General features: G+C 45.5%; 4 protein-coding genes across 6 annotated transcripts in view; 3 read left to right on the top strand and 1 right to left on the bottom strand.

Annotated features, from left to right (window-relative positions):
• Positions 1-524: 524 nt before the first annotated feature.
• On the bottom strand, positions 525-10,583 carry LOC121184187 (serine/threonine-protein phosphatase 2A catalytic subunit beta isoform). The gene is made up of 8 exons (XM_041041684.1): positions 10,156-10,583; positions 7,508-7,546; positions 6,258-6,428; positions 4,391-4,564; positions 3,789-3,878; positions 3,000-3,161; positions 1,562-1,680; positions 525-1,163 (listed from the first exon to the last, which is right to left on the bottom strand). Exons 1-8 carry the CDS (start codon positions 10,255-10,257, stop codon positions 1,091-1,093), a joined length of 930 nt encoding a protein of 309 aa, XP_040897618.1. The 5' UTR covers positions 10,258-10,583; the 3' UTR covers positions 525-1,090.
• A 712-nt stretch (positions 10,584-11,295) lies between these two features.
• On the top strand, positions 11,296-14,713 carry srp19 (signal recognition particle 19). The gene is made up of 5 exons (XM_041041696.1): positions 11,296-11,499; positions 13,195-13,270; positions 13,402-13,473; positions 13,588-13,696; positions 14,287-14,713. The coding sequence occupies exons 1-5, from the start codon at positions 11,462-11,464 to the stop codon at positions 14,415-14,417; spliced, it is 426 nt and encodes a 141-aa protein (XP_040897630.1). The 5' UTR covers positions 11,296-11,461; the 3' UTR covers positions 14,418-14,713.
• Positions 14,714-15,177: 464 nt separating this feature from the next.
• Positions 15,178-17,723, top strand: rsph14 (radial spoke head 14 homolog). Its single transcript, XM_041041699.1, has 6 exons — positions 15,178-15,349; positions 15,465-15,567; positions 16,319-16,437; positions 16,528-16,759; positions 17,002-17,138; positions 17,369-17,723. Exons 1-6 carry the CDS (start codon positions 15,178-15,180, stop codon positions 17,653-17,655), a joined length of 1,050 nt encoding a protein of 349 aa, XP_040897633.1. The 3' UTR covers positions 17,656-17,723.
• A 1,320-nt stretch (positions 17,724-19,043) lies between these two features.
• The window catches only part of LOC121184182 (dematin-like), a 17,315-nt gene continuing 9,391 nt past the window's right edge, over positions 19,044-26,967 (top strand). For 2 of the 3 annotated variants that reach the window (XM_041041679.1, XM_041041676.1), the window contains exon 1: positions 19,044-19,181. The gene's annotated coding sequence lies outside the window, so the exon portion shown is untranslated. Of the gene's footprint in view, positions 19,182-24,223; positions 24,566-26,967 lie in introns of those variants that run through there. The other variant, XM_041041677.1, reaches the window with a different exon arrangement.

Below are 26,967 nucleotides of genomic sequence, written 5' to 3'. Positions count from 1 at the left end.
TCCCGCGATATTTGGGGTAAAGTACGAGACTGAAGCCAGTTCAGCACCAGCACTATTTTTCAATTTAAAAAAAAAAGTTTTTTTTTTTTCATAATTTATTTAGTCCATGTATTTGTGTCCCCTTAAAACTACACATTTTAATTTAAAAAAAAGTATTTTTAAAAAACCTCATCCACTTCATCACAATCATATATCACCAGTCCTAATCATACTTTCCTCAAATTTAATTTCTATTAATCTGTATCAGCCTGTGGTGGAAAGTAATGCAGTACATTTACTCAGATACTGTATTTACTTAAGTCTGAGGTACTTTACCATTTTCTGCTAATTTATACTTAAACTCCTGTTTAATGTCAGAGTTGGATTTTGAAGTTTCTAGAAAGCTAAAGAAATGACACTGACGCAGCCCAGTAGTTTGTCAATAGGACATTTTATTTCATACGTCTGTTGTCTTTATTCAAATTACAGTAATATACTTGCTGAGATGACCACCGGCTGCAGCCTGGACAGCTAAAACTGACAGCTGTACTACTTGAAGCAAACTTTTTTTCCTTTTTTTTTTCTCCTTTTTTAAAATTATCTTGCAACAGAAAAAAGCACATACTGTATGCCATGAGATGTGATGAGTGGTGGTGATGTCAGGTAGGTAGGGTTATAGTGCTGGTCTACAAAAAAAAACAAAAACAAAAAAAAAAAAACCCAGAAAAACAAAAAGAAAAAACCTTGCGCGTTGTACATGTTGTAAAAGGATCAGAATATGGCACATTTGGTCCACGTTGGTAGTTTTATTATCTCATTTTCAAACATGTAATAAACAAAAAAAAAAAATCATCATAGTTGTACGTGTTGTTTTTCCCCAGAAGCACAGCATTAATGACAGCATATTGAAAACACGACTGTAGAGGGGGCCGCTCTTTAAGTTTCTCTTTGTTAAAATCTTGGATTCATCAGCCAATCGTTTGTTTCTATTCTCCCTGGTACAGCATCATCATCATCATTATTATTATTAATGTCTTCTTTCCATCCAAAATGAAGGGGGTGAGGGGAGGGGGTGGAGCTTCATGGATGACTGAGGGATGGCTTTGGACGTTCACAGGAAGTAGTCAGGAGTGCGTCTGGTCACATGGGGCTCACCGCGGCGGGGGGCGGGGTCAAACTGAAGGCTGAGGAGGCAGAAAGCGTTTGTTATTGACGAGGTTACAATCAGAAGGCGTCTGAAACAGGATGCTGGGTGAAGCCTTTTCAGGGCTGTAGCTTAAAAGGACAGTCAAAAGATTAGCACCTGTTTTTTTTTATTTCATTCTATTTTTATTTCTATTTTTTCCAGCAAAATGCAGTAAAAATTAAACAAGAACAACAGACGATCTGCACCACTGACATGGTTTACACTGTTACTGTGGCTTCACCTACTGTAAACTGAGGTGAACTGCAGCAGGAGCACAGGCTACACATCCTCCGGGATTAAACGCAGCTAACGTGGCTGTGAAAGAGCATCAGTTACAGCCCTACCTGACCCTTACATTAACATGAAGTCCTACGTCTTCAGTGCTTTTATACTTACAAAGAGTATTTCAGAGTGTCGTCCAGTTCCATGATGGCTGCCTGGTTTCCACAGCGGTAGCAGTAGTTTGGAGCACTAAAGATGGTCACCACGTTCTTGTCATGGCCCCAGTTGTAGCCCTGATGGTAAGAAAACACACAGAGTTTTATTCCAAGCTCCACCTGACCACAGCCAGGGTCACCTGACAAAGGTCAGGTCACAGACCTGATGAGTCAGCAACTTTCAACAACAGCTTCTTAAGAGAAAAAGCTTTTAGCACATACATCATCACTGTGTGACACCGGGTCTAAAACCAGTGTGTGGTCAGATAATATAAGAAATCGGAAGATGTGACTTCATTTCTCTGAGGTCATTAACTACAACTAATTAATGAATCACAAAATTCATTAACTACTTGTCAGCTGAAACTTTTCTAAGAGTGTGAACAGATTCAAACTTCTCTTCAGTTTCAGGTGCAGTCACATTAGTTTGAATCAGGTCTGAACAGGAAGTGAGTGAGCTCCATGTCAGGTACGGAGACTCTCACACTGAACCACAGTGGGAGTGAATCTGGTACTGACACAGGGATGGAGGAGCACTGCACCCTTATATTATGTTGCCATGGAGACAGTGAATTTGTTTAGGATCTTTCAGTCCACTTGTTTCTGAGCACGTGAGCCAAACTAACAAAAATATACTCAAAAACAGACGTGTCCAACCTGTTCCTCAAAGGCCTGTGTGGCTGCAGGGTCCAACCAAACAGCAGCAGCAGCGGCACACCAGACTCGACTCATTTAATCAGCTGATCTCAGTCTTCAGACAGCTGATTGGTCAAACACCTTCAGCCACACAGGCCTGTGTGGAACAGGTTGAAGACCTCTGCTCAAAAACACTAAAGCTTCACAGGTGTGGAGTTTAGTGATAGGTCGTCAGTGTAATCGGTGTCAGGTGTTTCACTGTGTGCACGGCTGTGGGTTCCACACCAGTAACCAATGTGGGACCTCTGGTCAAACTCTTTTCATCTGTGAGGTGAAAGCAGTAAATTCAGACCGTTCCTCACAGATATTAAACAGGTTAGAACAGAGGCTTCTGTCTATCCATCACTCAGACACACAGAGTTTCCCTGTAGGTGCATCAGGTGGAAACAGGACTTTCATTTATTTGTAGAAATTTATCTTTGAAGTATGTAAACATTATGTTAGTTTCTATGACTCTGCTCTGAAGACAACCTCCTCATCCTTCGATCCAGATATTGTTGCTCTTTCCCTCCACAGCTGCTTGTTAACTGAATGCATTCATTCAAAGATCATGGCCTGCCATCTGGTCTGTGTGGGTTGGACCTGAGCGAGCTCAGCCCTCCTTCAGATCATTGAGGTAGGTTTTCCACAGGACCCTGGGCGTGAATCATAAATAAAACAAATCTACAGAGTCTCTGTGGGTCTGTGAGCGGCCATCTTACCTCCATGACCAGCTGATGGGCACGGGACACCAGGGTGAGGCCGTTGGCGTGGTTGAAGGTTTCAGAGATATCCTGTCCGAAGGTGTAGCCGGCACCTCGAGGAGAGATACCCCACCCACCACGATCATCAGGGTCCGACCACAGCAGGTCGCACATCGGGCCCTGAGAGAAAGAGAGGGAGGGTCACTACCACTTCACCGTGCTGGACATCTCTTCTTTCATTATATAAAGCACATAATTCTGTATGTTTTATCAATACTTTACCCTTCACAAACTGACTGCAGTGCTGTTTCAGGACAATAATTCAAGCTTAAAAAAACAATATCAGAGTTAACCTGGAGCCAAGGCCCAGTCTAAGATTAAAGAAGAAGTGTGCTGATATTTTATATTTTCTATTCTTCAACAAAACCCACATTTATCCTGAAACCAACACTGAACTGCAACTGAGTACAGTGTGTAACACAGCCTGATACATCTGATCCCTCTGAGCCACAGAGCTGCACTGTTTCCAGTAACTACACAAACACATCAGTGATCAACGGTTACACTGTGTGACATGTTCCTCACCACTGTCAACACGCACACGCACGCACGCACGCGCACACGCACGCGCACACGCACGCGCGCGCACACACACGCACACACACACACACACACACACTGAGGAATCACAAAGTGATGGACCAACGTGTTTTTGGTTTGAAACAGCACAGGGGATGTGTCGACAAGAGGAAAAACACAGCAACAGGTAGAACACTGGGTTTATCCTCTGGTTTACACGTGTTTTACCTCATGTGGGACTTCTTGCAGGCGGTCCAGAGCTCGTATGTGATCCAGAGTGTCTATGGAAGGAGACAAACCTCCGTGGAGACAGAAGATCTGAAACAAAGACATGAGACATGAGAAGTGTGATGAAACACAGTTTATCTGAGTTACATTTAAAAAAAACAGTGAAGATAAATGATCTTTCTTTACTTTATCCAATTTTCAGTATGTGCAACAGCCATTTTCTTAGTGTTAAACCATTAACACTAAGAAACTCGTCTCCGTCTCAGCAGCAGTGACCTTACACCAGATGTGTCCAAACCGTCCCACAGAGGACCATGTGGCTGCAGGGTTTTGTTCCAACCAAGCAGCAGCAGCACACCAGCCTGGACTCATTCAATCAGCTGATCTCAGTCTTCAGACAGCTGATTGGTCAAACTGTGTGCTCTTCATTGGTTGGAACAGAAACCTGCAGCCACACAGGCCCTTTGTGGGACAGTTTGGACACCTCTGCCTTACACCATTACAACATCCTGTATCACAGGAAGTGCATCACAGTTCAACAGGATGAGAAAACCTGTTACGTCATGACGGACAAAGACGGCGCCCCCAGCTAACCCTCCTACCTGTCCATCGACCAGCGCGGTGAGCGGCAGGTAGTCAAACAGGTCTGTGAAGTACTTCCAGACGTTGGCGTTGCCGTACTTCCTCAGACACTCGTCGTAGAAGCCGTAGACCTGTGTGATCTGCCGCGACTCGTGGTTCCCTCGCAGGATGGTGATTCGCTCCTGGAAACGAACCTGAACGACGGAACCATAAAAACAAAAAATCAGAAAGTTGCAACTAATGATTTTCATTTAGACCTGAAACAATCGACTGATTAACTCGCTTCTTCGCTCCTTTTCTTCGTGGGACAGTCGGATGAATGTCTTTATCCCTGGTATGAATCTGTTCATAATTATTCCATTACCCATGAATCGGAGTTATTTTCTCATGATGATTTATTGTTTCATTCAACAGGTCAAACCCAGTTTAAGAAACGGATCAGCTTCAATCTGATCACCACTGATCTGAGAGAGTGACACGGCTCTGACCATCAAGCCTCAGTGAAATGTGTGCAAAGCATCGAGAACTGCAGCGACCCACGGCGTGCGGGAGAAAGCCAGGCGGCGGTGCCTTCAGCCGTCAGCTGATGTCTGCTCACACAACACTGTCCTGATTTTATAAACAACTTTATGCCTGCACAATAAAAAGACTCAAGTCCAGATCACAGGAGTGTGTGTCTGCTCAGAGGAAAGAACATTTCAAACCACGAGTTCAGGATCCAACGCGTTTGTTCACTTTCGTCTGACTAAACCAAATTCAGAGGAACTGATGATTATTTTTAGATGCATTAAGGAAAGTGGAGCAACAGGTTCAGTCTCCTGCTTATCAGGTTTGTGACGACACACAACATGTCCACAGGCTCGTAGCCTCAGAGAGCGGACTGACAATCAAACGATCAGAAGCTGATCGATCAGGTTTTTTTGTTTCCATTCATATAAACTGAGGCACAGCTCAGTTCTGGATGCATCACGTCTCCTGTAAACTCTGTTTGACACAGAGGTTGGAGAGTGGTTCAGCTGAACTGTGGAGCAGGATCATCTAACGTCTGCTCTTCTTTAGACTCAGTTTGTTCTCATGGGTTCACTCGCTCGTCTACACAGAAGCTGTTCCAGCTGTGTTTTTAGTCAGGTGTTCCACACGCGTCTCTTTACTTTAGTGTTTTACATCTCACAGTGAGTTGGTTGGATCATGGTAAACAGTTCTGTTTATATTTATATCACAGTTTTGTCAGTGTCTGATCTGAAAGTTAAAAATAAAACCAGATCTTCAGAGATTCTCATTCCACGTCAAACCAGCTTAAACCAGAACTGTGCTGGTCAGGTTTTGCGGCACACCCCTTCATCACTGGTAAATACTGGTAAACTGGTATGTACTGGTAAACTCGTAGACCTAAAGGGTTAAGGAGCCTGAACGCACCGTTACTTTTACTGTCTCTGAGGTTTCTTGTTTCACTCGTGAGTCCACAGCTGCTTGGACAAATGTTGTGTGACAGTTTGCATTGTTTGTGTTTTACAGATCCTGAAGTTGAAACATGAAACTCTAAATTCAGGGTCTCTGCAGGATACGACAACCCTAACCACAACCACACACAACACCATTTAGAACTGTTATCACGGTCACACACAGTAATAAGTATGATGGAAAACTGGGACTGAGAATAAGACCAACAATGACATATTAAGTACACAAATTTATATCACACTTCTGTCAGTGCCTCTCAGGTGTATGTAATAATTCTGACTAGTAAAATTAGTTACATGACCTAGACCCAGATAAGTGACAGATGCCGTTTGCTAAGACGCTGACTTGGTATTTGCTGAATGTCTGATGATCGAACATCCCATGTATCGTCTGGTAGCTTCTGCGTTGCACAGCGATGGCGTTTACCTTTAACGTGACGAGCAGCGTGACCGTCTCCACGGAGTAGTAGCCTCTGTCGACGTAGTCTCCCATGAACAGGTAGTTGGTGTCGGGAGACTTGCCTCCGATCTTAAACAGCTCCATCAGGTCATGGAACTGACCGTGGACGTCGCCGCACACCGTCACCGGGCATCGCACCTGAGAGGACAGGTAACACCGATTAATTACCAAGTCAATCCATCTCTGATGCGAGTTCCACTAACCAACTTCTGCTATACACACACTGTAATTCCCGAAAATGATTTTTCATTTCCTCGTTAGTGGTGAAGTGCTTCAACATCACCAGTGTAATGGAAACTAAAATCAATGGAACAGAAACCTCTAATTAAATCTGGGAAGCACCTAAAACACGCGTGACTTGAAATATTACATCCTGTTCAATGTTAGGTAAAGGACAAATTATTAAGGCTTTTATTTTGGCTGAGGCTTTCTGGTTTCTATAACGACTCCGTGACATTTAAAAAGAAACGTGCGTGTGCGCCTGCAGCTCAGCAGACAAACAGTTTCCAGAGTAAACAAGGTGTGATGTTGTTCAGCCTGTGGACGCTCGGGCACATTCTGCTCCAAAAACGCTGGAGGGACCAACACTGAAAATCAGATCTGATATTTGTTGTTTGCTAAAATACAGATACAAACATCTATTATAAATAGAAGAAACTTTAATCAAACAAGAACCTTGTTCACTGCTTCAGTGTAGAAATACTGTTTGGATTCAAGTGAAGCGTCAATCTTTTCATCAGAAGGTGTAAATCTCACTGAGGAACAACCCCCTCCTTCACCTACATGAACTGATCTGTGCTGTACAGGAGGCCGATGTGACTTCCTGCAGAAAAACACTTTCAACATTTCTATTCTACTTCCCTTTGTGATGAAGTCTGGAAACTTTCCAGCTGCTGGAGGTTTCACCATCTGAGCCTCTGTTGGTTGTTGCTGTGTTTTTGTGTTTTTTCATTTCTGTAATTTAACAACTAAGATTTTCACAGTCAAATTACAAAAATTATTTTATCTAATTATCTGATGAATACTTTACTTAAAAAGGTCGACATCCTTGTCATACTTTTAATTGTTTAATTCCTTTAATAATGGTTTTCCAGCTCTGTAACGGGGCAGTCTGTTCACCCTGAAGGCCGGCATGTTGTGCTGAACATCAGTCAGTAACTGCCTGATTTTTCTGTGGTGCTGCTGAGAACAGACTCCAGCACTGTGGGAAATCTCACCTCCTGAACGTTGGACTCCTTGGTCAGAATCTCCTTGGCCTGTAGGGAAGACAAACATGCAGATTCTTTATTTCATGACTGACCTTTTTCTGTCAAACACATCTCAGACACTGAAGTGATTACGTGAGCAGACATATGGTTAAATAAAACTCTTCACCGACTCACAAACAGTAACTCATGTCATACGCGCCCACGTTTAGCCTCCATGACAGAACAGGAGGTTATTTTGAGGTTTCGAGTCTGAGTGACCTCACAGGACACCGTAGCGTTTGAAATGAACTGTAGTAGATTCCCTGACGACAACAGGAAAAAAAAAAAACAATAATCTGTGGTTAATGTATTTCTAATGATTGAACAGGTGTTTCACTCTTGTTGTGATGCAAGCAGAAAAAAATAAAGCTCAGTTGATTCTACAACTGAAACAATTAATCAATATGTTGATAAACAGAATAATAATCAACACTTAATAACTGGTTAGTGCTTTTAGTCATTTTTCAAAGCTTCTCAAATGAGACACAACTGACTACATATAAATGTTGGACCTTTGGATTTCATTAACAACAATCAGAAAAATAATCATCTGATTAAATCAAGAATGAAAATAAATGTTAGCTGCAGGCTTAGCTGATTAAAATGGAAAATGTTATTACCAGTTAAAGGCAGGATGGTTGTATCTTAATTTACTGTTACCCACTGAAGAAGACAAAGACTCAGACTTTCTGATGTTTTCAATCTCCCATAAGTTTCAGTCTCAGAGAAGATGTTTTAACAATCATTAAAAACATCAGTAACGTAACAAAAAATAATAAATAAAATGTTCCCCCCAAAAAACCAACTGACAATTTATCCACCCACCCAACTTCCAGGTCAGCTTCTGTTCTAACGCGTTTCACTGTTGGGTTGAATTATTTTTACCACACATTAAATTTTAACCTCCTGTTTAGTATAAAAAGTCTGAAAAAAAAAGCAAAAATGTTTAACGGTCCATAACCCACAGATAATCTATTTACAATTGCATGAAAACAGAAAATCCTCAAATTTTTTGACTAACGGAGAAACCGTTTCAAAGCCAACTGAGTTTCTGTCAGTGCTCCTGCCACTGTTACTGCTGCTGAACTAACATCCAACACCATCATGAGATCAATTAGCTGCTGGATAAAGGAATAATCTGCAGCTATTTTGATAATCGACCGCTTCTGCCCATCTTTCTGACAAAAAGTGAAACGATAACAAATATTTGCAGATTTCTGCCCCACACACCTCCACGAGTTCTCAGATGTAGCTGTGGCGTGCTGCAGATGTTCAATACAAACAAAACTTGTGATTTCTCTTCATCCAAATGAAAAGATGATTAAAAATATGCTGTCTGACAGAGCATGAGAGGTCAGTTTATCTTTGAATGAGTTTAAGTCATAACTCTGGGCTTCACTGAATAAGGATTTACACTGTGAAAATAACTGTTCTTTAAATGTAGGGTTGCAGATAATTTTTTTTTCATTACTGGATAATCTGCCTTTTTTTCAATGAAATAATTGATCTACAAAATATTAAATAATTGTCAAATGTCCTGTTTTATTTACCCTGGAAATGCAATCTACAATGATTTCTATCAAAGAAACAAATCTTCTCTGACAGGCTGAAACCTGCAAAGATCCAGCATTGTTCACTACTCGTGTCTGAATCAATGACTCAAACTAGCAACCAGTTATCAACAAAGCCAATTATTATTCCATAAACCTCACATGAGCTGCAACCAACCATCTGGTGTTTCAACACATCCTTCCTTACCTCGCCTGATCATTATTACTAAGCAAACTGATATTTCCGCCTTCCACCAACATCTGATTGTTGACCCCAAAAATAACTCAGATGATACAGTGATTTACAGATTAAAACAAGACTCTGAGTCTTTCCTTTCATTCATTTAACTCACACAGAACCAAAATGATCCCTCTGCAAATGCAGTGCAGAAAACAGCCTGCAGCTCCTCAGGAGTGAGATTTAAACCTATTGCTAGAAAGCGTGTTGTGATAACATTAAAGGCCGACGATGCAGAAAAGCTACCAAACGAGTTGTTGAATGGTACAACAAACCCGAGGAGACGCCTGAAAACAGAGGCTTGACAGGTTTATGCAATAAAGCGGCTGATCGATAAAGACAGGGCGCGGTGCAAATCTGAACACATACACGTATTCACATAAATGTACTTTTGAAATGTGAAAAAGGATATAAGACTCCAGAACCAAACGTTAGTTTAGCCCTTGTTTGTCTACAAAATGTAGTCATGTTACTAAACGGGCAGTAAAATGGGATCCGTCTATTTGATGGTAATGATGTGAAAAATGCGAATTTTCGGCCTGTCTGCCCTCAGACGACGGTTGCTGGACACCCACCACAATCTCATCATTTTAAAGGGTCAGATGGTGCGCTTAGCGAAAATATAGGATTTGAAAAACGATTTAACTTTAGCTACGGTGCCGTGAAACATTGACAACCTCAAGATGACTGGTCGAAAACGGAGCGAAAATAGCCACCGCTGCCGTTACCTCATTGCAGAAATTAGTCGGAGCCGCTTTCGCAGTGTAGGCCACATTGAAAGCGAGGCCGACTGAGTCAGGATAAAACCCGGGCTGATGTAGCTCACTTACCTTCTCACAGAGTGTCCTGACTTGGTTTTCCGTTAGCTGCTTACACTCGTTTAGCTGTTCGATCCACTGGTCTAATTCCTTAGTAAAAGATTTGTCTTCCATGACAGCCGCGGTAGCTTGCTAAGCTAGCTGTGTTAGCTACCTGAAAAAACAAACTGGCCTGTGTTTCAGCGCTAGCTGCTTTAGCCTGTAGCTCGTCGTATTGTTAACCCGATCTAGTCCCGCCAAACCGGTTGGAAAATCGACGATAAGACCTAAAATTAACGAGCCCTTCAATCAACTTCTATCATGATAAACTCCCGATGTTCAATTACCGACGTTAAAAATCAGTTTATATAGGCCGGGAAGTCAAAAGGGTCGAAAGTCCCCGATGCGGCAGACCGTAGCTGCAGGAATCAGCGGCGTCGCAGCGGCTAGCTGATTTGCTAAAAGAGCTAGCTACAATAACATCCGGGCATTTCAGCAGCGCGCAGAGTCAGCACACCAGCGCTGCTGTGTGGACAGACCATGAACTGCAAGATAGTTTAAAGCAGCAGTTACAAGAATTTTCTTAATCCTTGTTCTAAGTAAAACATTAAAAAAAACTTTTCTGGAAAACACATCATCAAGCTGAAAACAGGGCTTATTTTGAAAAGTCAACTCTGGTTTTCTCGGGACAGTGAAGATACAAATATGTTCTGTTAGAATATGATGCGTTGCTGTAGATTACTATACCCAACAGTTTACAAAGTAGTGTGAATTTGTGCAACCACAAACAACCACAGCAATGAAGTGCAACATAGATGCACACAATGCACTAGTAATATTAATCCATAACAATATTATATAATAATATATAAGAGAGTAAAATGCTGTCAGAGACCATTTTTCTGTAACATGAATCATTTTACTTTTGATAGTTTACGTACATTTAGTCGTTAATACTGACATACAACTCTAGAATCAAAACATTCAGTTTGCAGTTTCAAAAATTAATTGCAAATAATTTTGTGCTGTAAATCTGATCTACAGTTGTTAGCACTGTAAACTGTGTGCGGTGCAGAGTTTGGCTATGGCTGCCCAGCACCGGCTCGGCGGTGCATTGCCTTTTCGTTGATGTACTGACCGGCGCACTCGGTGCAATAAATGAAGCGCACCGGCAGTTTGTCAACAGTCAGTGAGTGTGGTAGTAAAGCGGCCATATGGCTGCGTGTTTAACGCACAGACCGTATGTAACAGGAAGAATATAAAGATCTTTGCATACAGTCTATGATTTTACGGCAGAGATCAAACCGTCGCTGTATCCAGTCCAGATCCGGACAGAACCATGGCCCATCTGACACAGAACCCCGCTGATAAAGAGAGGTGAGTTCTTGTGAAAGCTAGCCTGTTAGCCAAGCTAAGCTAAAGCTAACAGCGCTTCGCTCACTGAACGTAAAAGTCCTATAGAAGCTTTTTCAATTTTAGGACAACTTGGGTATCTGCAAAGGCAGCTTGGTTATTAATCATCAACGCGGTAAACGTGTTGCCTCTGAAGATCCATCCTTCAATTCGGCAAACGTTTAGTTCGAATTTAAACCCTTTAATCCACCAAAAACTACGTGTTTGGTCCATACGGTTCAGTACACCCAAAATGATTCAGTACAGCAGTGAAATGGAGGACTGGGAGAGAAGCTAACAGAAGCTAACTGTCGTGGAATCCGAGTTAAATGTATATCGTAATGAATCACGTTTCTAACGATACCACGGCAGTTACTTTTCTAATGTATTCGATGTAAAGTCGTGTTTTATTACATCTTTAGCAGAAACCGTGGCCGAAGTTAAAATGGCGTAGTTTTACATGAAGTTTGGCCTGGACCTCTGTCAGCTCGGAGCAGCCCTTTAGCATGACGTGTAAAAGTCGTTTCAGCCGCAGATTTCACAACCCCCGCTGCGGTATCTCGTATTTACGGCAGAACACATTAGGAGGGCAGTCTGTTCTATGTCAGATGAGATTTTGGGAACTTTTGGGAAATTTTTGACTTTTCAGTCGTTAAGTTGTCGCGGTTTTGGTCATTATTCATCGAGCCGTTCATTCGGTACAGTGATCCTAACCGGTGGATCCCAAAGTGTGTTCCTGCTGCAGTGAATCACAGGTCAGGACCTGAAAGTGTGGAAGGGCTTTACAAACACACGGTAACGGTGAGCCAGCCGGTCAGAGCTGCAGCACCATCATTTCCCCGATGGTTCGATTAATCGTTTGGCCTTTTACAGTGTCCCGTAGCCCAGGGTTACACCGTCAGACTGGTTGTTTTGTCCAACCAACTCTGCAGGAGCTTAAGATCCTCAGTGTGTCACAGAGAGTCCCTGAAGTCAGTGACTTAGAAATATTGCTCCCTAAACTTCACAGTGACCGAAGTCAAACTGTCGGGTTTTTCACAAAAACAGAATTCAAATCTCAGCAGCAGAACATTTTGTTTTGTTTTATTTTTTTTCTTCCCCTCAGATTTATCCTGTGACCCACAGGTTTAGTTGTTTAACAAACAGAAATTCGAAACTTCCCCAAAGTTCAACATTTTCAGTTGTGGGAATTAGCTGTTTTCCTTCCTCCCTGATAATAAGCAGACGATCTGTGGAGGTGCGATGGTTATTTGAACAGAGCAACAGTCTGACGATGTCAGGTTGGTCTTTAGGAAACTGTGGCGACCATTTGATTGATCAAGAAAAGAAACCAGTTTAAGCCCAAAACATCCGATGTGGTAACTTTAACTGATGACTGGTTTTAGTCATTTTCAAGCTAAAATTCCCGAAATTTGATGGTTAAAGCTTCTTGTGATGATTTTCGTTTTTTCTTTGACTTTTCTTTGATCTGATTATAAACTGAATGTTTTTTGCGTCAAATGAAACGACCACTTTGAAAACATCATCTTGGGCTTTGGGAAATTATAACGTTCACATTTCACAATTTTCTGTTGAGCTTCGTGTTACGTGTTCCAGGTTATCCCGAAACTTTATTTACGAGCACATCGGTGCCTTTTTTCACGCTAACGTGAGTCAGTCTGTGTTCGTCACATGTTCCAGGTTCATCTGCCTCTATCCAGTCTACATCAACAGTAAGAAGACGCTGGCTGAAGGACGCAGGATCCCCACAGAGAAGGTGGGTCTTTACACTGTCCACTGTTTTCAGACAGCCTGACGTAGACTGATGGATTAGCTCTGATTATCTAAGTGAAACCAGTGACGAGGTGAACGCTGTGGGTAAAAGCAGCTGATGCTGTGTGTCTGCAGGCTGTGGAGAATCCGTCCTGCGCTGAGATCAGAGACGTCCTGACGGCCGCTGGGATGAACGTCTACGTGGAGGTAAACCTAATGGCTGGAGCCGCGCTCCGTGAAGATGGCGACAGGCCACACGCACACTGCGTCAGGGCTGACACACACATCAGATGGTGACATTCTACACTGTGTGTGTTGCAGAACAAAATGCATCCGAGGGAGTGGAACAGGGACGTCCAGTTCAGAGGTCGCGTCAGAGTTCAGCTGAAACAGGAAGATGGCAACCTGTGTGTGGAGAAATTCAGCTCCCGTAAGTCTTACACACACTCTGCTGTGTGTGTGTGTGTGTGTGTGTGTGTGTGTGTGTGTGTGTGTGTGTGTGTGTGTGTGTGTGTCTGGCTCAAACAAAAGATAAAATGCTGCCGTATCATCGAGTTCATGTGATATTAATATTCTGATCATATTTGTCCCATTTGAGTTTAATAGTTTAACAGGGTTTATTCTGACCCGTCATGATCCTCAAAGACCAAATGCAGTCCAGTTTTTTTTTTAGTCCTGCTTCAGTTTACCTGAATGTTGATTAAATCTGAGACAGAACATCTGTAGATACAAAACCTGACACAGGTACTTACACGATTCAGACGACTCTGACCTGAAATTATTATCCGACACAGATGAGCCTTTAACTGGAGCATGTGACTCCTGAGTCAGCAGTGAATTCAGAGCAGAGGCAGAAATCAATGATAAAAGTTTTGAGGGTTTTTTTTTGTTTTTTTTTTAATGGAGACAGAGATGTGTAAAGTGACAGTTGCATCAAACCATCCATCCAGACCCTAAACCCAGATACTGAGCGGTCTCATATTTTGGATTTGAACTAAAGACAAATCTTTTTCCCCTCAGGTAAAGATGTGATGTTTTACGTGGCGGAGATGATCCCTAAACTAAAGACTCGGACCCAGAAGAGTGGAGGAGGAGACACCAGCTCTCAGCAGGGAGAGGGAGGGAAGAAGAGCAAGAAAAAGAAGAAATAGACACATGGCTTTTTTTTTTTTTTTATTCTGAGGGTTATTGCTTCGAGGACATTGATTATTGATCAGGTTCAGGTATGTTTTGTGTGTGTTTTGTGAAGGTGAGGAGACGTTGGTGCAGTCTCCTTCCAAAACGAAAACCTGTCCTTGTGCTCGCAGCTCGTCAGGTTGTTCAGCAGAGGAAACTCGGTCAGACAGAGGAAGATGTGCATCTGTGTTTCTGTTTAACACCTTCCTCCACATTTTTGTTAAATTTTCTGGGTCGTTCAGGACCAGATGAATAAATAGTTACATCAGTAGATTTTGTCTGTGTCGGTTTAATTTACCTAAAAAAGCCACCTCCTCACCCGTTTCCTGTCCCAGTCTGTGGAGCTTCCTAAGCATCTACCTACACACCTCGGTGTCATTTCCCTCACGTGCTTGCAGGTAGCTGTCCCTGCCCAGTTTGCTGTCAGTACTGTGTGGACTCTTTGCTGCCTGTTGTCTGATTCTTTCTGCCTGTGAGCCTGGTCTTCATCAGTGGTTCAGCCGTACCTGTGCGCCTACCAGCAGCGGACGTGTGGTGGAAATTAAACTAAACTGAAAAGATCTGAGAAATCTGTTGATTAATTCGATGTCCCAGAAGAACCGACTTCCCTACAGGCCGTGAAGGCAGCGTCGTCGTAGGGATGTTTACGGTTACTAGGCAACAGCTGCGGGGAGTCTGAGCTACCTGGCCGTCCAGTCCGGTTAGCTCCTGGTTTATCGGCTCCTAAACTAACTGATGGCCGGTACTCTGATAGACCCGACCCGCGCTCCGGTGGCCTGGCTGCGGGCCGTTCCGCGGCTGTTCGAGCAGCTGCAGCAGCCGGACACCGGCGGGAGGCAGCGGGCTCTGGCTTCACTCTGCGACCTCATGCACGACCCGGAGCGGCTCTACCAGACCGTCAGCGGAGGTAAGTCCGACATGAGCCGGGTCCAGTACAGTACTCAGCTTCATCAGACCACGTCCAATGAACCGGTGTGGCTCAGCCTGTGGCCGCTGAATGTTTGAGTGTTTGTCTTCTGCAGGTTTTCTGGACCAGTTGAAGGTTTTGCTAACGGACAAAGATCCGTCGGTCAGAGCACGGACCTGCGAGCTGCTTCACCTGGTGACCGCCCACAGCGCCGGCAGGTGGGTGACGAGCGGCATTTCGCCGCCTTTCTTTCTTGGGAGGGAGGGTGGCCTACTGTGGCACAGGGGTTAGTGCTGCGGTCTCTCGACAAGAAGGTTACGGGTTCGCGCCCCGGTCTGTGCCAATCCGGAGAACGTGCGCGCAGAGTGTGACCTAACGTGCTGTGAACGTGGGGTGTGTGCGTGTGTATGCATGTGGTTGTCAGCCTTCGTGTGTCGGCCCTGCCGTTGACTGGCGACCAGTGCAGAGCCATGTACCCCGACTCTCGCCCATAGTTCGCCGGCATAGGCTCCAGCTCTCCCGCTCCCTGACGTACAGAAACGGTACAGACAATGGATGGCCGTCTGCGCAGAGGGACGCTACATTCACCTTTTGTGACCCGTTCAAGTTGTTGTGTTTTTTTTTTGTGTGTGTGGTTTTTTTTTGTTAGCATGACTAACTGACCATTGTTAGCATGACTCTGCACAGTTTGGCATCATAATTCTGTTTCCTGATAGGCTGCTTGTCCTCGCTGTGCTCTGCGATGTCACCAGCAGGGGGCGGTAAACATCCAGGTGAACATGAAGCTGTGGTTCCTCTGGAACATGTAAACATACAGAGGAACGTCACTGTGGTTTTCCTGCCTGAAGTGATGTCCCAGTGCAGCCTGAGAGGCAAACCTCTGACTGCAGGTGACTCAGAGGAGCCAATCAAAATGCTGATCAGTCAGGGGACCGTCGGGTCATTTTATGTCTCTGTCTCCTCCCACAGACAGGCCCTGCTGTCCTCCTCCCTCCTCCCTCCCCTCTCACAGCTGTTGGACGACTCCTCGTCCTCCTGCAGGAGAAACGTCCACCGAGTGCTGAACCGCCTCGCTCTGCTGCCTGCAGGTACGCTCATCACCTTTGATTTAACAGCCAACTTCAGCTTGGTTTTCTCTTCCAAACTAGTTTGTCTAACCTGGTGTTATATCACTGCAGGTGCGGACGCTCTCCTGACTCTGGTTCCTAAACTGATGCTGAAGCTCAGAGAGGAAGAGGAGGAGGAGGAGGAGGAGGTGCAGGTGCTGCTCCTCTCCACCATCAGCTGCTGCTCCAGACTGGACGCTCTTCCAGCTCTGGCTTCTGATGGCGTCTCACTGCTGGGCCACAAACTGTCCCACCGCTCGGTGAACATCCGCAGAGAGGCAGCTGCAGCTGTGATGGCCCTCAGGTGAAACACCAGGCCCTTTCTTTCTGGTTGCCGTCTGCTGGTTTCAGTGTTTGCTGTTGGTTCTGGTTGCCGTCTGCTGGTTTCAGTGTTTGCTGTTGGTTCTGGTTGCTGTCAGCTGGTTTCAGTGTTTGCTGTTGGTTCTGGTTGCCGTCTGCTGGTTTCAGTGTTTGCTGTTGGTTCTGGTTGCTGTCTGCTGGTTTCAGTGTTTGCTGTTGGTTCTGGTTGCTGTCTGCTGGTTTCAGTGTTCCTGAGGATGGGAAGCGGAAGGTGTGTGAGGAGGCAGTGCTTCCTGTCCTGGTTGGTCTGCTGCAGGACGAAGACCTTGAGGTTCAGGCCAACGCTGCAGGGGTCATCATGTACACTGTGATCATCACCACAGGTACGAACACACACCTTTGGCAGATTCAGGTTGACAGCAGCGCAGCTGGAAGTGTCTTTCCACATGTAAATTCCAGTTTTAAGTTTTTTAATGATCATTTTCATGTCCGTCACCATAGAAACACTCGTCTGGATCATGTAATCAAGCTGCAGGTTTATCTGGTGTTCTGTAGAACAACTGAAGCAGAAACCTGACAGTACAGATTCTGACTGAAGCTCCTCCTCCTGCAGGGAAGCAGCAGTGTCTGGATCTGGACGTCGTCCCTGTCCTCCTCGACCTGGTGTCCATGAAGAAAGAGGAGGAAGCAGCAGAGGATATGGAGAAGCGGCGGAGGAGGAAGGCCCTCATCGTGTACTGCCTGCGGGCTCTGACTTCGCTGGCTGAAGCTCCGGAAGGTCGCCGCCTCCTGCTGGAGCAGCTCCCCCTGCTGGTGAGGCGGAGTGAGGCTGCAGAGGAGGACCGGGACATCCGGCGGGCTGCTCAGACCGCCATCAGGGTCGTCACCTGGACCCCCTGAGACCCTGATAACACCTGACCTCCATGGCACACCTGCTGACAAAAAATAAAATCATTCACTGTTTGTAGTTTGTAGTATAATCAATTCATGATATATTATTTCTAATTATTAATCCTTTTTATATAAATGATATGCATATTAAAATAACTGTCCTTTCATTTTATTTATTATGCTGCAGTTTACAGGTGTGACCTAATTCACCTGTACACTGATCAGTGTGATGAGTTCAGACTCAACACAGTGACGCCTGACTGTTTTACTGAGGACCTCTGAAGGCCTCTCAGTGACCCCAGCAGGGCCACAGACCACAGTTTGAGGACCCTACCAGTCGAACCACCTTCAGCAGTGAGTTTGTCCTGAATAGAGTTTCCTCTCTGACCTGCTGCTCTGAATGAAGCTGCTCTTCAGTCAAATTAAGGCCATCAGTGAATGGACCCCCTTTATCCGAAGCTCACACTGAGCTCTGATTAATGCATGATGCTCCGGGCGGTGGCATGAAGACGGAGCTGACGGAGCAGGAGGAGGAGGAGGACAACAAAAATACCATCTAAAGCACCGCAGCAGGAGGATGAGGTGAGGAATTTTATGTGACAGTTTCAGCAGATCCAACGAAAATACGGCCCAGCTGCTCAAGTTCTGATTTAAATCAGGAATCGTCTGATCAGAGTGAGTTTATGACTCTGTCAGACATCAGACTCCAGCTGAGTCCTGCCCATGACTCCTTACACACTCTGATCAGACTAGTGCGGACTAGATAGACCGATGCATACGAACTGATGAAGCCCCTTGGATAAGAGGCGAAACGTCTTCCCAGACAAACATATGTCCAGTTGCCTTCGATTCAGTTTTCAAAGAGAGAACTATGACCTGGATGAATGAGAACATTCACAGACACTCTGATTTTTTTCATTTAGTTTACGAAGTAGAAATAATTTTCAAGAGAGATCTTAAGACCAATGTGTACAGTTATTAATGTCCAACTAAAACATGTACACATATAGATACTGAGGTTTGAGTTTAAGCTTTGAGCCTCTCAGTGATCAGCTGATCAGATAAGATATTATCTTATTATACATCAAAGTATCAAACAATATGTGAAGCCGTTCGTTTAACTACAGGACGTTTATACTGGTTTATACTGGTTTATACTGTGATATTACTCCAAAGTGAAAACTTCTAGGGAACATCTCTACACACACCTTCGTCATCGGCATGTTGCTCTGTCATGCGCCCCCCACACACACACACGCGCGCGCACCGACACACCTCCCCCCCACTGCAGCAAATGGACTGGTCCAGAGAGAGAGAGAGAGAGAGAGAGAGAGAGAGAGAGAGAGAGACATAGACAGGTAACGGGTTGAACAGCTACAGCATAAAGAGAGAGAGGCACATACACTGCTGTTATCACACACACACACACACACACACACACACACACGGACTATATTTGGGACTGAGCGAAGTGAGAACCAGTTGATGACGGAGCTGCTGGATGTTTCTGAACAAACACCGGTGACAACACACAGGTAAGACCCCCCCTCCGCTGTCCTGCTCTGGGTTTATATTTCATATTTCTCTGCGTGTGTTTACACAAACATCGGCGGCGATAAACAGGAAACTGGGAAACCTCGTGGAATTTAACGGGAATATTAGGAGCGTATGCGTCCTGTGTCCGGATCAGCCCCCAGTTCTTCCCATGTGTGGTAGATGTTGTAGGAATATTCTGGAGATGGATGTTCGATGTTCTGACATCCAGCAAAACTGCAGAGTGAAGTTTGTTGTAAAATAAACGTAATGAACTCACGGAGAGGATGTGACGCGATGACCATCCAGATACTGGAGGAATAAAATGCGCGTGTTATTAGCGGGACTTCGGCCCGGCTCTGTCACCGGCTGTGGTCGACCTTGTCTGGGGGAGCCGTCGCTGTGACACGCCGGGTTGCGGCGCACCGCAGCGGGACAGAGGAGCTCCGACGCCCCCCCCCCCCCCCTTCCTTTTTTTCTTTTTCTCTCTCTCTAAAAAAAATAGTAAACACTGTTTAATGATCAGGTTAGAGACATGTGATCAGATATGATTCAGGTACCGTGTGATTGTCTGAAATTATGTAAGAGGCTGCTGGAAAGTGAGCACGCCGGAGGAGAGCAGGGATGGAGGGATGGAGGATGGATTAAGGAGGGGAGGATGGTTTTATGTAACACCCCCCTCAAACTCCCCCCTCCTCATCCAGCATTACAGCATCTGCCAGCCGGCCTCCTCTCTGAAATCCTGTCCATGGTTGTCCCATAATATCTCTAAAATATTCCTGTGCTGTGCTGTTAGGCTAACATGTTAGATGTACGTGCACAGCATTCCCCTCTGTTTTTACTGGAAGCTTCGTCAGTCACAAAGACTCAGAAACTGTGGAGCTGAGTAAAGACCTGCTGTCCATCCTGTCTGTGGTCATGGTGACTGGCTCGGATGTTGATGTGAGCTGTTCTGACATTAAAACAGCGTCACATGTGTCACCTGCCTTCTGTTTACCTGTACAGGTACAGGTGGCTGATAAGTGATTTTCTAAAATAGCTGTGAATAACTTTTAGTCTGTGGATGTCTGTGTCGGTCAGTCCAGCGCTGTGGCTCAGATCTCAGCATCCCAGCAGCAGCTGGATGGACCGTGAGGAGACGTGGTTCACACGTTCGTGCTCCCCTCAGGATGAACTGGAAGAACTCTGATGATGCTCTGACTTTTCCTCTGGCGCCACCATCAGGTCACGTCTGAATTTGGTTTGTGACCTGCAGACCTAACGACGCTCCCATCAGCCTCAGCTGCAGACTGTAAACATCAAACCTGCTAAAAGACATGAACATTGACACGTTAGCATCACGCAGCAGAAAAACATACAGTTCACTGTATCATCAGCTGGTTCTGCTCAGGTCTGAGCCTCAGAGGACGAAGTTTAGGCTCAAAATGTTTCTGTTGGTGTGCAGAACAGAGATGTTTGGGATTTTTTGGGTCCTGCCCCTGAATCTTTGATGTCAGAGGTCAGAGGTCACAGTTCTCAGAGGCTGGGAGTATGACAGCTCATACAGAAAGAGTACGTGATGATGTCACAGGCTAACTGATGACAGATCAGCTCTCTGTCCTATTGAACCCACTGTAGCTGTGAATAATGGGTTTCAGTCCTGTGGGAGCTAGAAAGAGCCTGCTGTGTGTGTGTGTGTGTGTGTGTGTGTGTGTGTGTGTGTGTGTGTGTGTGTGTGTGTGTGTGTGTGTGTGTGTGTGATATTGAGGATTGTTCTAAAGTCTCAGCCCTGACACACAGTAGGAGCTGTGATGTTTGGTGACATGTGGGCGGTAAACTGTTGAGATATCACAGCAGCTTGATAATCAAAAAACATAAAACACAGTATCATCAACATATTTCAACAGCTGAACTTTGTTAAACTCAGAATCACCGGATAAGGTCCAGGGTCAGGAAACAGAATTTAAACAACTAAAAACCTTCCAAAATGTAGGACAACTACAGAAACAGACACTGCAGGACAGTGGACAGACAGGGAAACAGGCAAGACAACTAACAAGAGGATCCAGGACATGACCCAACACAGGAGCTAGGACACAGGTCAAACACAGGCAGAGACAGAGACACAGACTCAGGTACAGACATAGACAAACTGACAAGGACACAGTGACTTATATAGACACGGTAATGAGCAACAGGTGAAACCAATCAGGGCGGGGCAGACAATCACAAGAGGAGGGAAACCAGACAAAGGCAGGAGGTAGACCAAGACAAGACACACTGGGGACTTACAAAATAAAGCAGGACACGTAAATCCTAAACTCAGGGGACCAAAACAAGATGACACAAAACTCAACACGGGAAACTACTAACAGAACTTAAGAAACTAAACAAGAGTCCTCAAACAGTCCACAGTGAGTTCAAACTCAAACCAGAGGAGTTCAGATACACCCCCCCACCCTCCCCCCCCACAGATACACGGCTCAGATCACAATGAAACTGCACAGGAGCTGAGAGGACTGCAGGACTGACTGAGACCTGGGTTTATATAAACTGGAGATAAATTCACATTCACTTAAATTAATGTTTTTAACAACATAAATAATATATCTATAATATATTTTAACATTTCACTGTGACGGTGTCTCAGAACATGCAGGTTCCACAGTCTGCGTGTTACTGATGGCGTCCTGAACACGTATAGTCCCTGAACATGGCACCGTGCTGCGTGGGCGGGCTCCTCTATTTCTGGACACATGAGTCATCTTCACTCATGTTATACAATAGAAAGTTTGCTCCACTGAGGCTCTACTGCAGCACAAATAGAAGCCGGTTCTCAGCTGATTTCAGCTGCAGCCTGTATCAGCTGAGGTCCAGCTTCACACTGTGTCACCGGTCTGACTCTTCCTGGTTTACCTGGCTTCAACAACAACAACAAACAACTGCAGCATCAGCAGATGAGGACCAGAGTATTTAGTCTGAGATGAAAATGTTTTGGCAGCAGACAGAGAAAAGATGTTCAGTATAATCACATCACTAAGGCAACAGTCCTGTTCTTACACAGGGTCTGGATTAGTGGTTCCCAAACCCTGGGCTGCAGACCTGCACTGGGCCATGGAGCATTTCCAGTCGAGCCACGATAAATAAAACCAGAATAATAATTAAGTCAATATAAGCTATTTATGTAGTGAAGCTAAAGATAAAATAAATGCTGATCCTTTTGATTCCAGGAGCAGTTTGATGCCAGAACAAAACAAAACGTGTCTGTTGTGGGTTTGTGTGTCTGAATTTGAAGCTTCAGTCTGTAACAGGACTGTTCGGTCAGAGTGAGACGTCGTCACTTTAGCTGATCACGTCAGTTTCTCCCAGTTAAACACTGGGACTGTGAGCACCACACTGGGCTCCAGGCAGCCGAGTCTCTTAGATTTGACTCAGTGTCAGCAGATACCCAACATTAAAGGACTGGGATCCGGATCGGGGCTAAAAATACTTGATGGGGACGTCTGTGCTGAATCTGTCCCCATCATTATCAGCAACAGTGAATTAAAGCAGTGCTCAGTCCGTCAGCTCTCACTCAGCTCATTACTGTGTGTGCCGTGCTGTAACTCTCTGTCAGACCACTCGTCACAGGTTGAGGTTTTAATTCTAATGAATCTTTAGTCTTTAAGAAGAAAAATTACAAAAACAAAAAACAAAAATTGCAGGATCATCAAACTTTGTGTAGCAGAAATAAGTGTTTTTCTATCTGGAACATCATCTCACGACCTTTCACTTCTATCCTGTGATGCCTTTAGGGGTCACAACCTCCAGGTTGGGAACCACAGATTTGTGGGACTAGATGAGTCTCAGACCAGTGTGGTGGTCAGGCACTGTTTAATCCTCAGTTTGTACAAAGCAGAATGTTCCTTTAATAAGTCGTGTGTGTTGAATCCAGTCGTCTGTTACTGCAGCAGACGGAGGCCTCAGCTCTTATCTCTGAGTGCAGCAGGGGGGCCGGGGGAGGGGGGGGGGGGCTGCGGGGGGTTGTTGATGCTGCAGGAATGAGGCCATGGGCACTGCCAGCGGTGGAGCTGGTGGTGGTGGTGGCATTGTGCTGGTGGTGATAGTGGGGGGTGGGGGGGTTGTTTTGGCTGCAGGCGTTTAGGCTGCCGTCCACTCGCCGTCAGCTCTGTCACTGCAGGAATTTTAAGTTGAGCTCTCGTGTTTGCTGATATGACAGATGGACGAGCTTTATTCAGAACAACACCTCCTCTCCCCTCTGATATCAGAGCAGCCCCACTCTCTCCACAAAAAATGCTGCTGGTCCAGAGTCCCTGTTGTCAGGGACAACACCTGGACCAACAGCTGGACTCTGTGAGGAGGTAGGGAAAGAAAAAGGAGAGATGTGTGTGGAAAGGAGGGAGAGATGAGGTGGTAAAGGAGATGTGGAAGGAAAGAAGATGAGACAGGAAGGAGGTGGGAGGGGAGGAAAGAGAGATGATGGTTCAGGAAGAGGTGGAAGTGAAATACTGAAGGTGAGGAGGACAGGAAGGAGGAAAGGATGAGAAAGAGAGGAGATAGGGAAGGACAGAAGGAGTCAAGGAAAGAAATGGGGGGGCAAGGAGAAAGGAGGACACTAAGGAGGAAAGGAAAGGAGGAAGCATTTCAATCTCCTGTTAATCTGAACATGTTAAGGATGTTACACAGGCGCTGTGATGTCGCACGTGCCAGCCAATGACAGCAGCCGTTACCTTAACGATGTCCGGCTGGGTGTGGTCACATCTCTGTGAGCTGAGATAAGAGCCTGCCAACACACACACACACACACACACACACACACACACACACAGACGCAGCATGCTGTAACTGTTGCATCTTGGGATTTCCTGTATCTGAGCTGCAGTTCAAGGTGACAGGACTGTGTCTGATCATTCAGCTGCCAGTGCAGTCCATCACACCTGCTCCACATGGTCCATGCCCCCCCCCCCCCCCACACACACACACACACACACACACACACACATCACGACTATGCACCACAAACTGTGGAAGCATAAAGCACCTCCCGTCCTGAGCAGGAAGAAGCCAACAAACATCTTGTTTAGAGCAAAGTGTCGTGACGGTCGGGTGATGTTTGACGAGTCACAGAGACTCTGAAGTCTGAGTCAGAGCTGTGAATGTGAAGCTGTGACTCAGCATCATTCTGTGACCCACTTACAGCTTCAGGCATCAACACGTTTCTCATTTTACTGCATCACGACTCCACGAAACCTGTGATGAGACAAACGGCTTCAGACTCAGCAGGACGCCACGGAGCAGGAAGCTCTGCACAGCGTTATGTAACATCCACAGGAGGCTGCTCGGTGCAGCTCAGTCTGCACATGTAGCTGAACAACCGGAGGCTGCTCGTACGGAAAATGTTCCAGAGGTCAGCTCTGTTTCCAAAATTCTTACTGAGCTCATCATCACTGTGAAACTGTTTAAATCTTTCTAACTCGAGCTGTGTGTGTGTGTGTGTGTGTGTGTGTGTGTGTGTGTGTGTGTGTGTGTGTGTGTGTGTGCGTGTGTGTGTGTGTGTGTGGCAGCTATAAATCTGAATATAAGGTCTGCACGTTCTCAGGACCTGTGCTTGTTCAGTGACCGACACTAACGACCTCCTCAGTGACAGAAACACAGAGACGAGGTTCTGAACTCATCTCTGGGAACTTTCCAGCTTTTTTCCCCCAAAACGATAAAAACTCTCAGAAACATCAGAGAGTGTGAATAAAAAAAGTCCTGTGAACATTTGGATTCAACACTGAACGGTGACTGCGTGAAAACGACGTGTTGTAATGAGCATCACACTGAATTTACCATGTGAGACGGTGTAGTACAGGTCATTTCACCCCTCAGTCGCTTCACCTGCCCTTTAATTGTTTGTGCTGCTCATGGAAAGTGATTCAAATACAGTGGGTTCAGCTGAGACTTCACAGCGTCAACATCTGAATCCAGAACCTGCAAATCACCTAAAACTCCAGTGAAAAAGCAGCTGACCAGTAGCAGGTGCTGGTTCTGGTGACTGGGTTTGAACCTCAGTGCACTGTTTTTGGTTTTTTGGTTTCATTTCAGTCGTTTTCCAAGCAAAGATTCCAGTTATTCTCTGGGTTCTGCCGCGTTTCTTTGTCTTCTGTGACAGGAAACAGGATGGAACACGCAGGAAGGAAGAAACTCCTCCGAGTGTTTCTGCCTCCATTTTGTTTTTGCGTTTCTCTCAGTGAAAATCGACCAAACTGTTTGTGTTTTCAGTCACGAGTGTGACTCACACTTTCACTATCACTCTTTCCTCCCACACACACACACACACACACACACACACACAACCAGGCTGCTGAGAGAAACAAACTGGAGTTCCTTCACTCTGGACTGTTGAAAGGAATTGTGGGAAATGTAGGAAATGTCTGGCTGCTGTAGAGGAAGCAGGAGCTGGATTCACACTGATTTACTGCTGAGCTGAGGGGCAGGAGGAACGGGGCAGTGGCGGTTTGACTTATACTCCCAGACGTGGCAGCCGGGCGGGGGACAGTGGACAGACAGTTGTTGGTGGCCTGCAGGACAGTTTGACTCGTACTTTCCTCCCTCCCTCTCTCTGTCTCAGTCCGGGTGGTCCGATGGTGGGAGGTCACTTTTAGATCAGCATCTCTCTCTTTGTTTCTCACACATTTCTGCCAGCTGATTGGACGGCTGAGTGTGGTTACCTAGCAACCCTCAGATATCTCCCAGCATTCCTGTGAGTTATCTTCCATCCCAGCAGACTCACAGAGGCAAATCTGCTGGGCAACAACAACAGCAGCAACAACAAATGCTCAGTTAAGAATCGTTGTATTCAGCTAATTCAGCCCTGCAGCAGACAGACAGTCAAACGAGCCTTTCTGCTCTGAACACACTCGTGCTGTGGTCACACGCTTCAGAACTTCGTTAACTCGTTCGCCACGTTCACAGACGTTTCTGCAGAGCCTGGGAGGCAGAGCTCAGGGCAAAGACGTCTCATATCTATTACAGAGTCAGTCAGAAAGGTCAAAAAGAAAAGAGAGTGAAACAGTTCAGCTTGAACATGTGGGTCAGATACTGAAGATCTGAAGCACACTGACCTCATCAAACGTCTAAACCGCCCACCGTCACCGTGCTGGTGTGAGTGTGATCCTGTCTGTCAGACAGAGACACAGAGACGGACCCTTCATGTGTCTCTCCCTGTGTGTGATCCTGTCCGTCAGACAGAGACACAGAGACGGACCCTTCATGTGTCTCTCCCTGTGTGTGATGCTGTCCGTCAGACAGAGACACAGAGACTGTCCCTTCATGTGTCTCTCCCTGTGTGTGATGCTGTCCGTCAGACAGAGACACAGAGACGGACCCTTCATGTGTCTCTCCCTGTGTGTGATGCTGTCCGTCAGACAGAGACACAGAGACGGACCCTTCATGTGTCTCTCCCTGTGTGTGATGCTGTCCGTCAGACAGAGACACAGAGACGGACCCTTCATGTGTCTCTCCCTGTGTGTGATGCTGTCCGTCAGGCACAGACACAGAGACGGACCCTTCATGTGTCTCTCCCTGTCTCCAGCTTCTTCTCCCTCAGGCTCAAACGTTTACTTTCTAAATCTTTCTCTGACGATCTTTTACAGAACCGTGCTCAGTTTGGAGTTCGCAGTCATTTTGGAGCTGATTTCATTTTCAGATTAAACTGCTGCACTTTGTCTCCCGCAGCATCATCGCTTAGCAACAGTGTCGACTTCCTGAAAATAAAAGCCGAATCTGAAAATAGAAGCAGGGCTTCAGTGTGGAGGATGACGGCTC

This window comes from Toxotes jaculatrix, chromosome 7, assembly GCF_017976425.1.
Source record: "Toxotes jaculatrix isolate fToxJac2 chromosome 7, fToxJac2.pri, whole genome shotgun sequence".
Classification (NCBI taxonomy): Eukaryota; Metazoa; Chordata; class Actinopteri; family Toxotidae; genus Toxotes; species Toxotes jaculatrix.
This window is presented reverse-complemented; position numbering and strand designations above follow the sequence as displayed.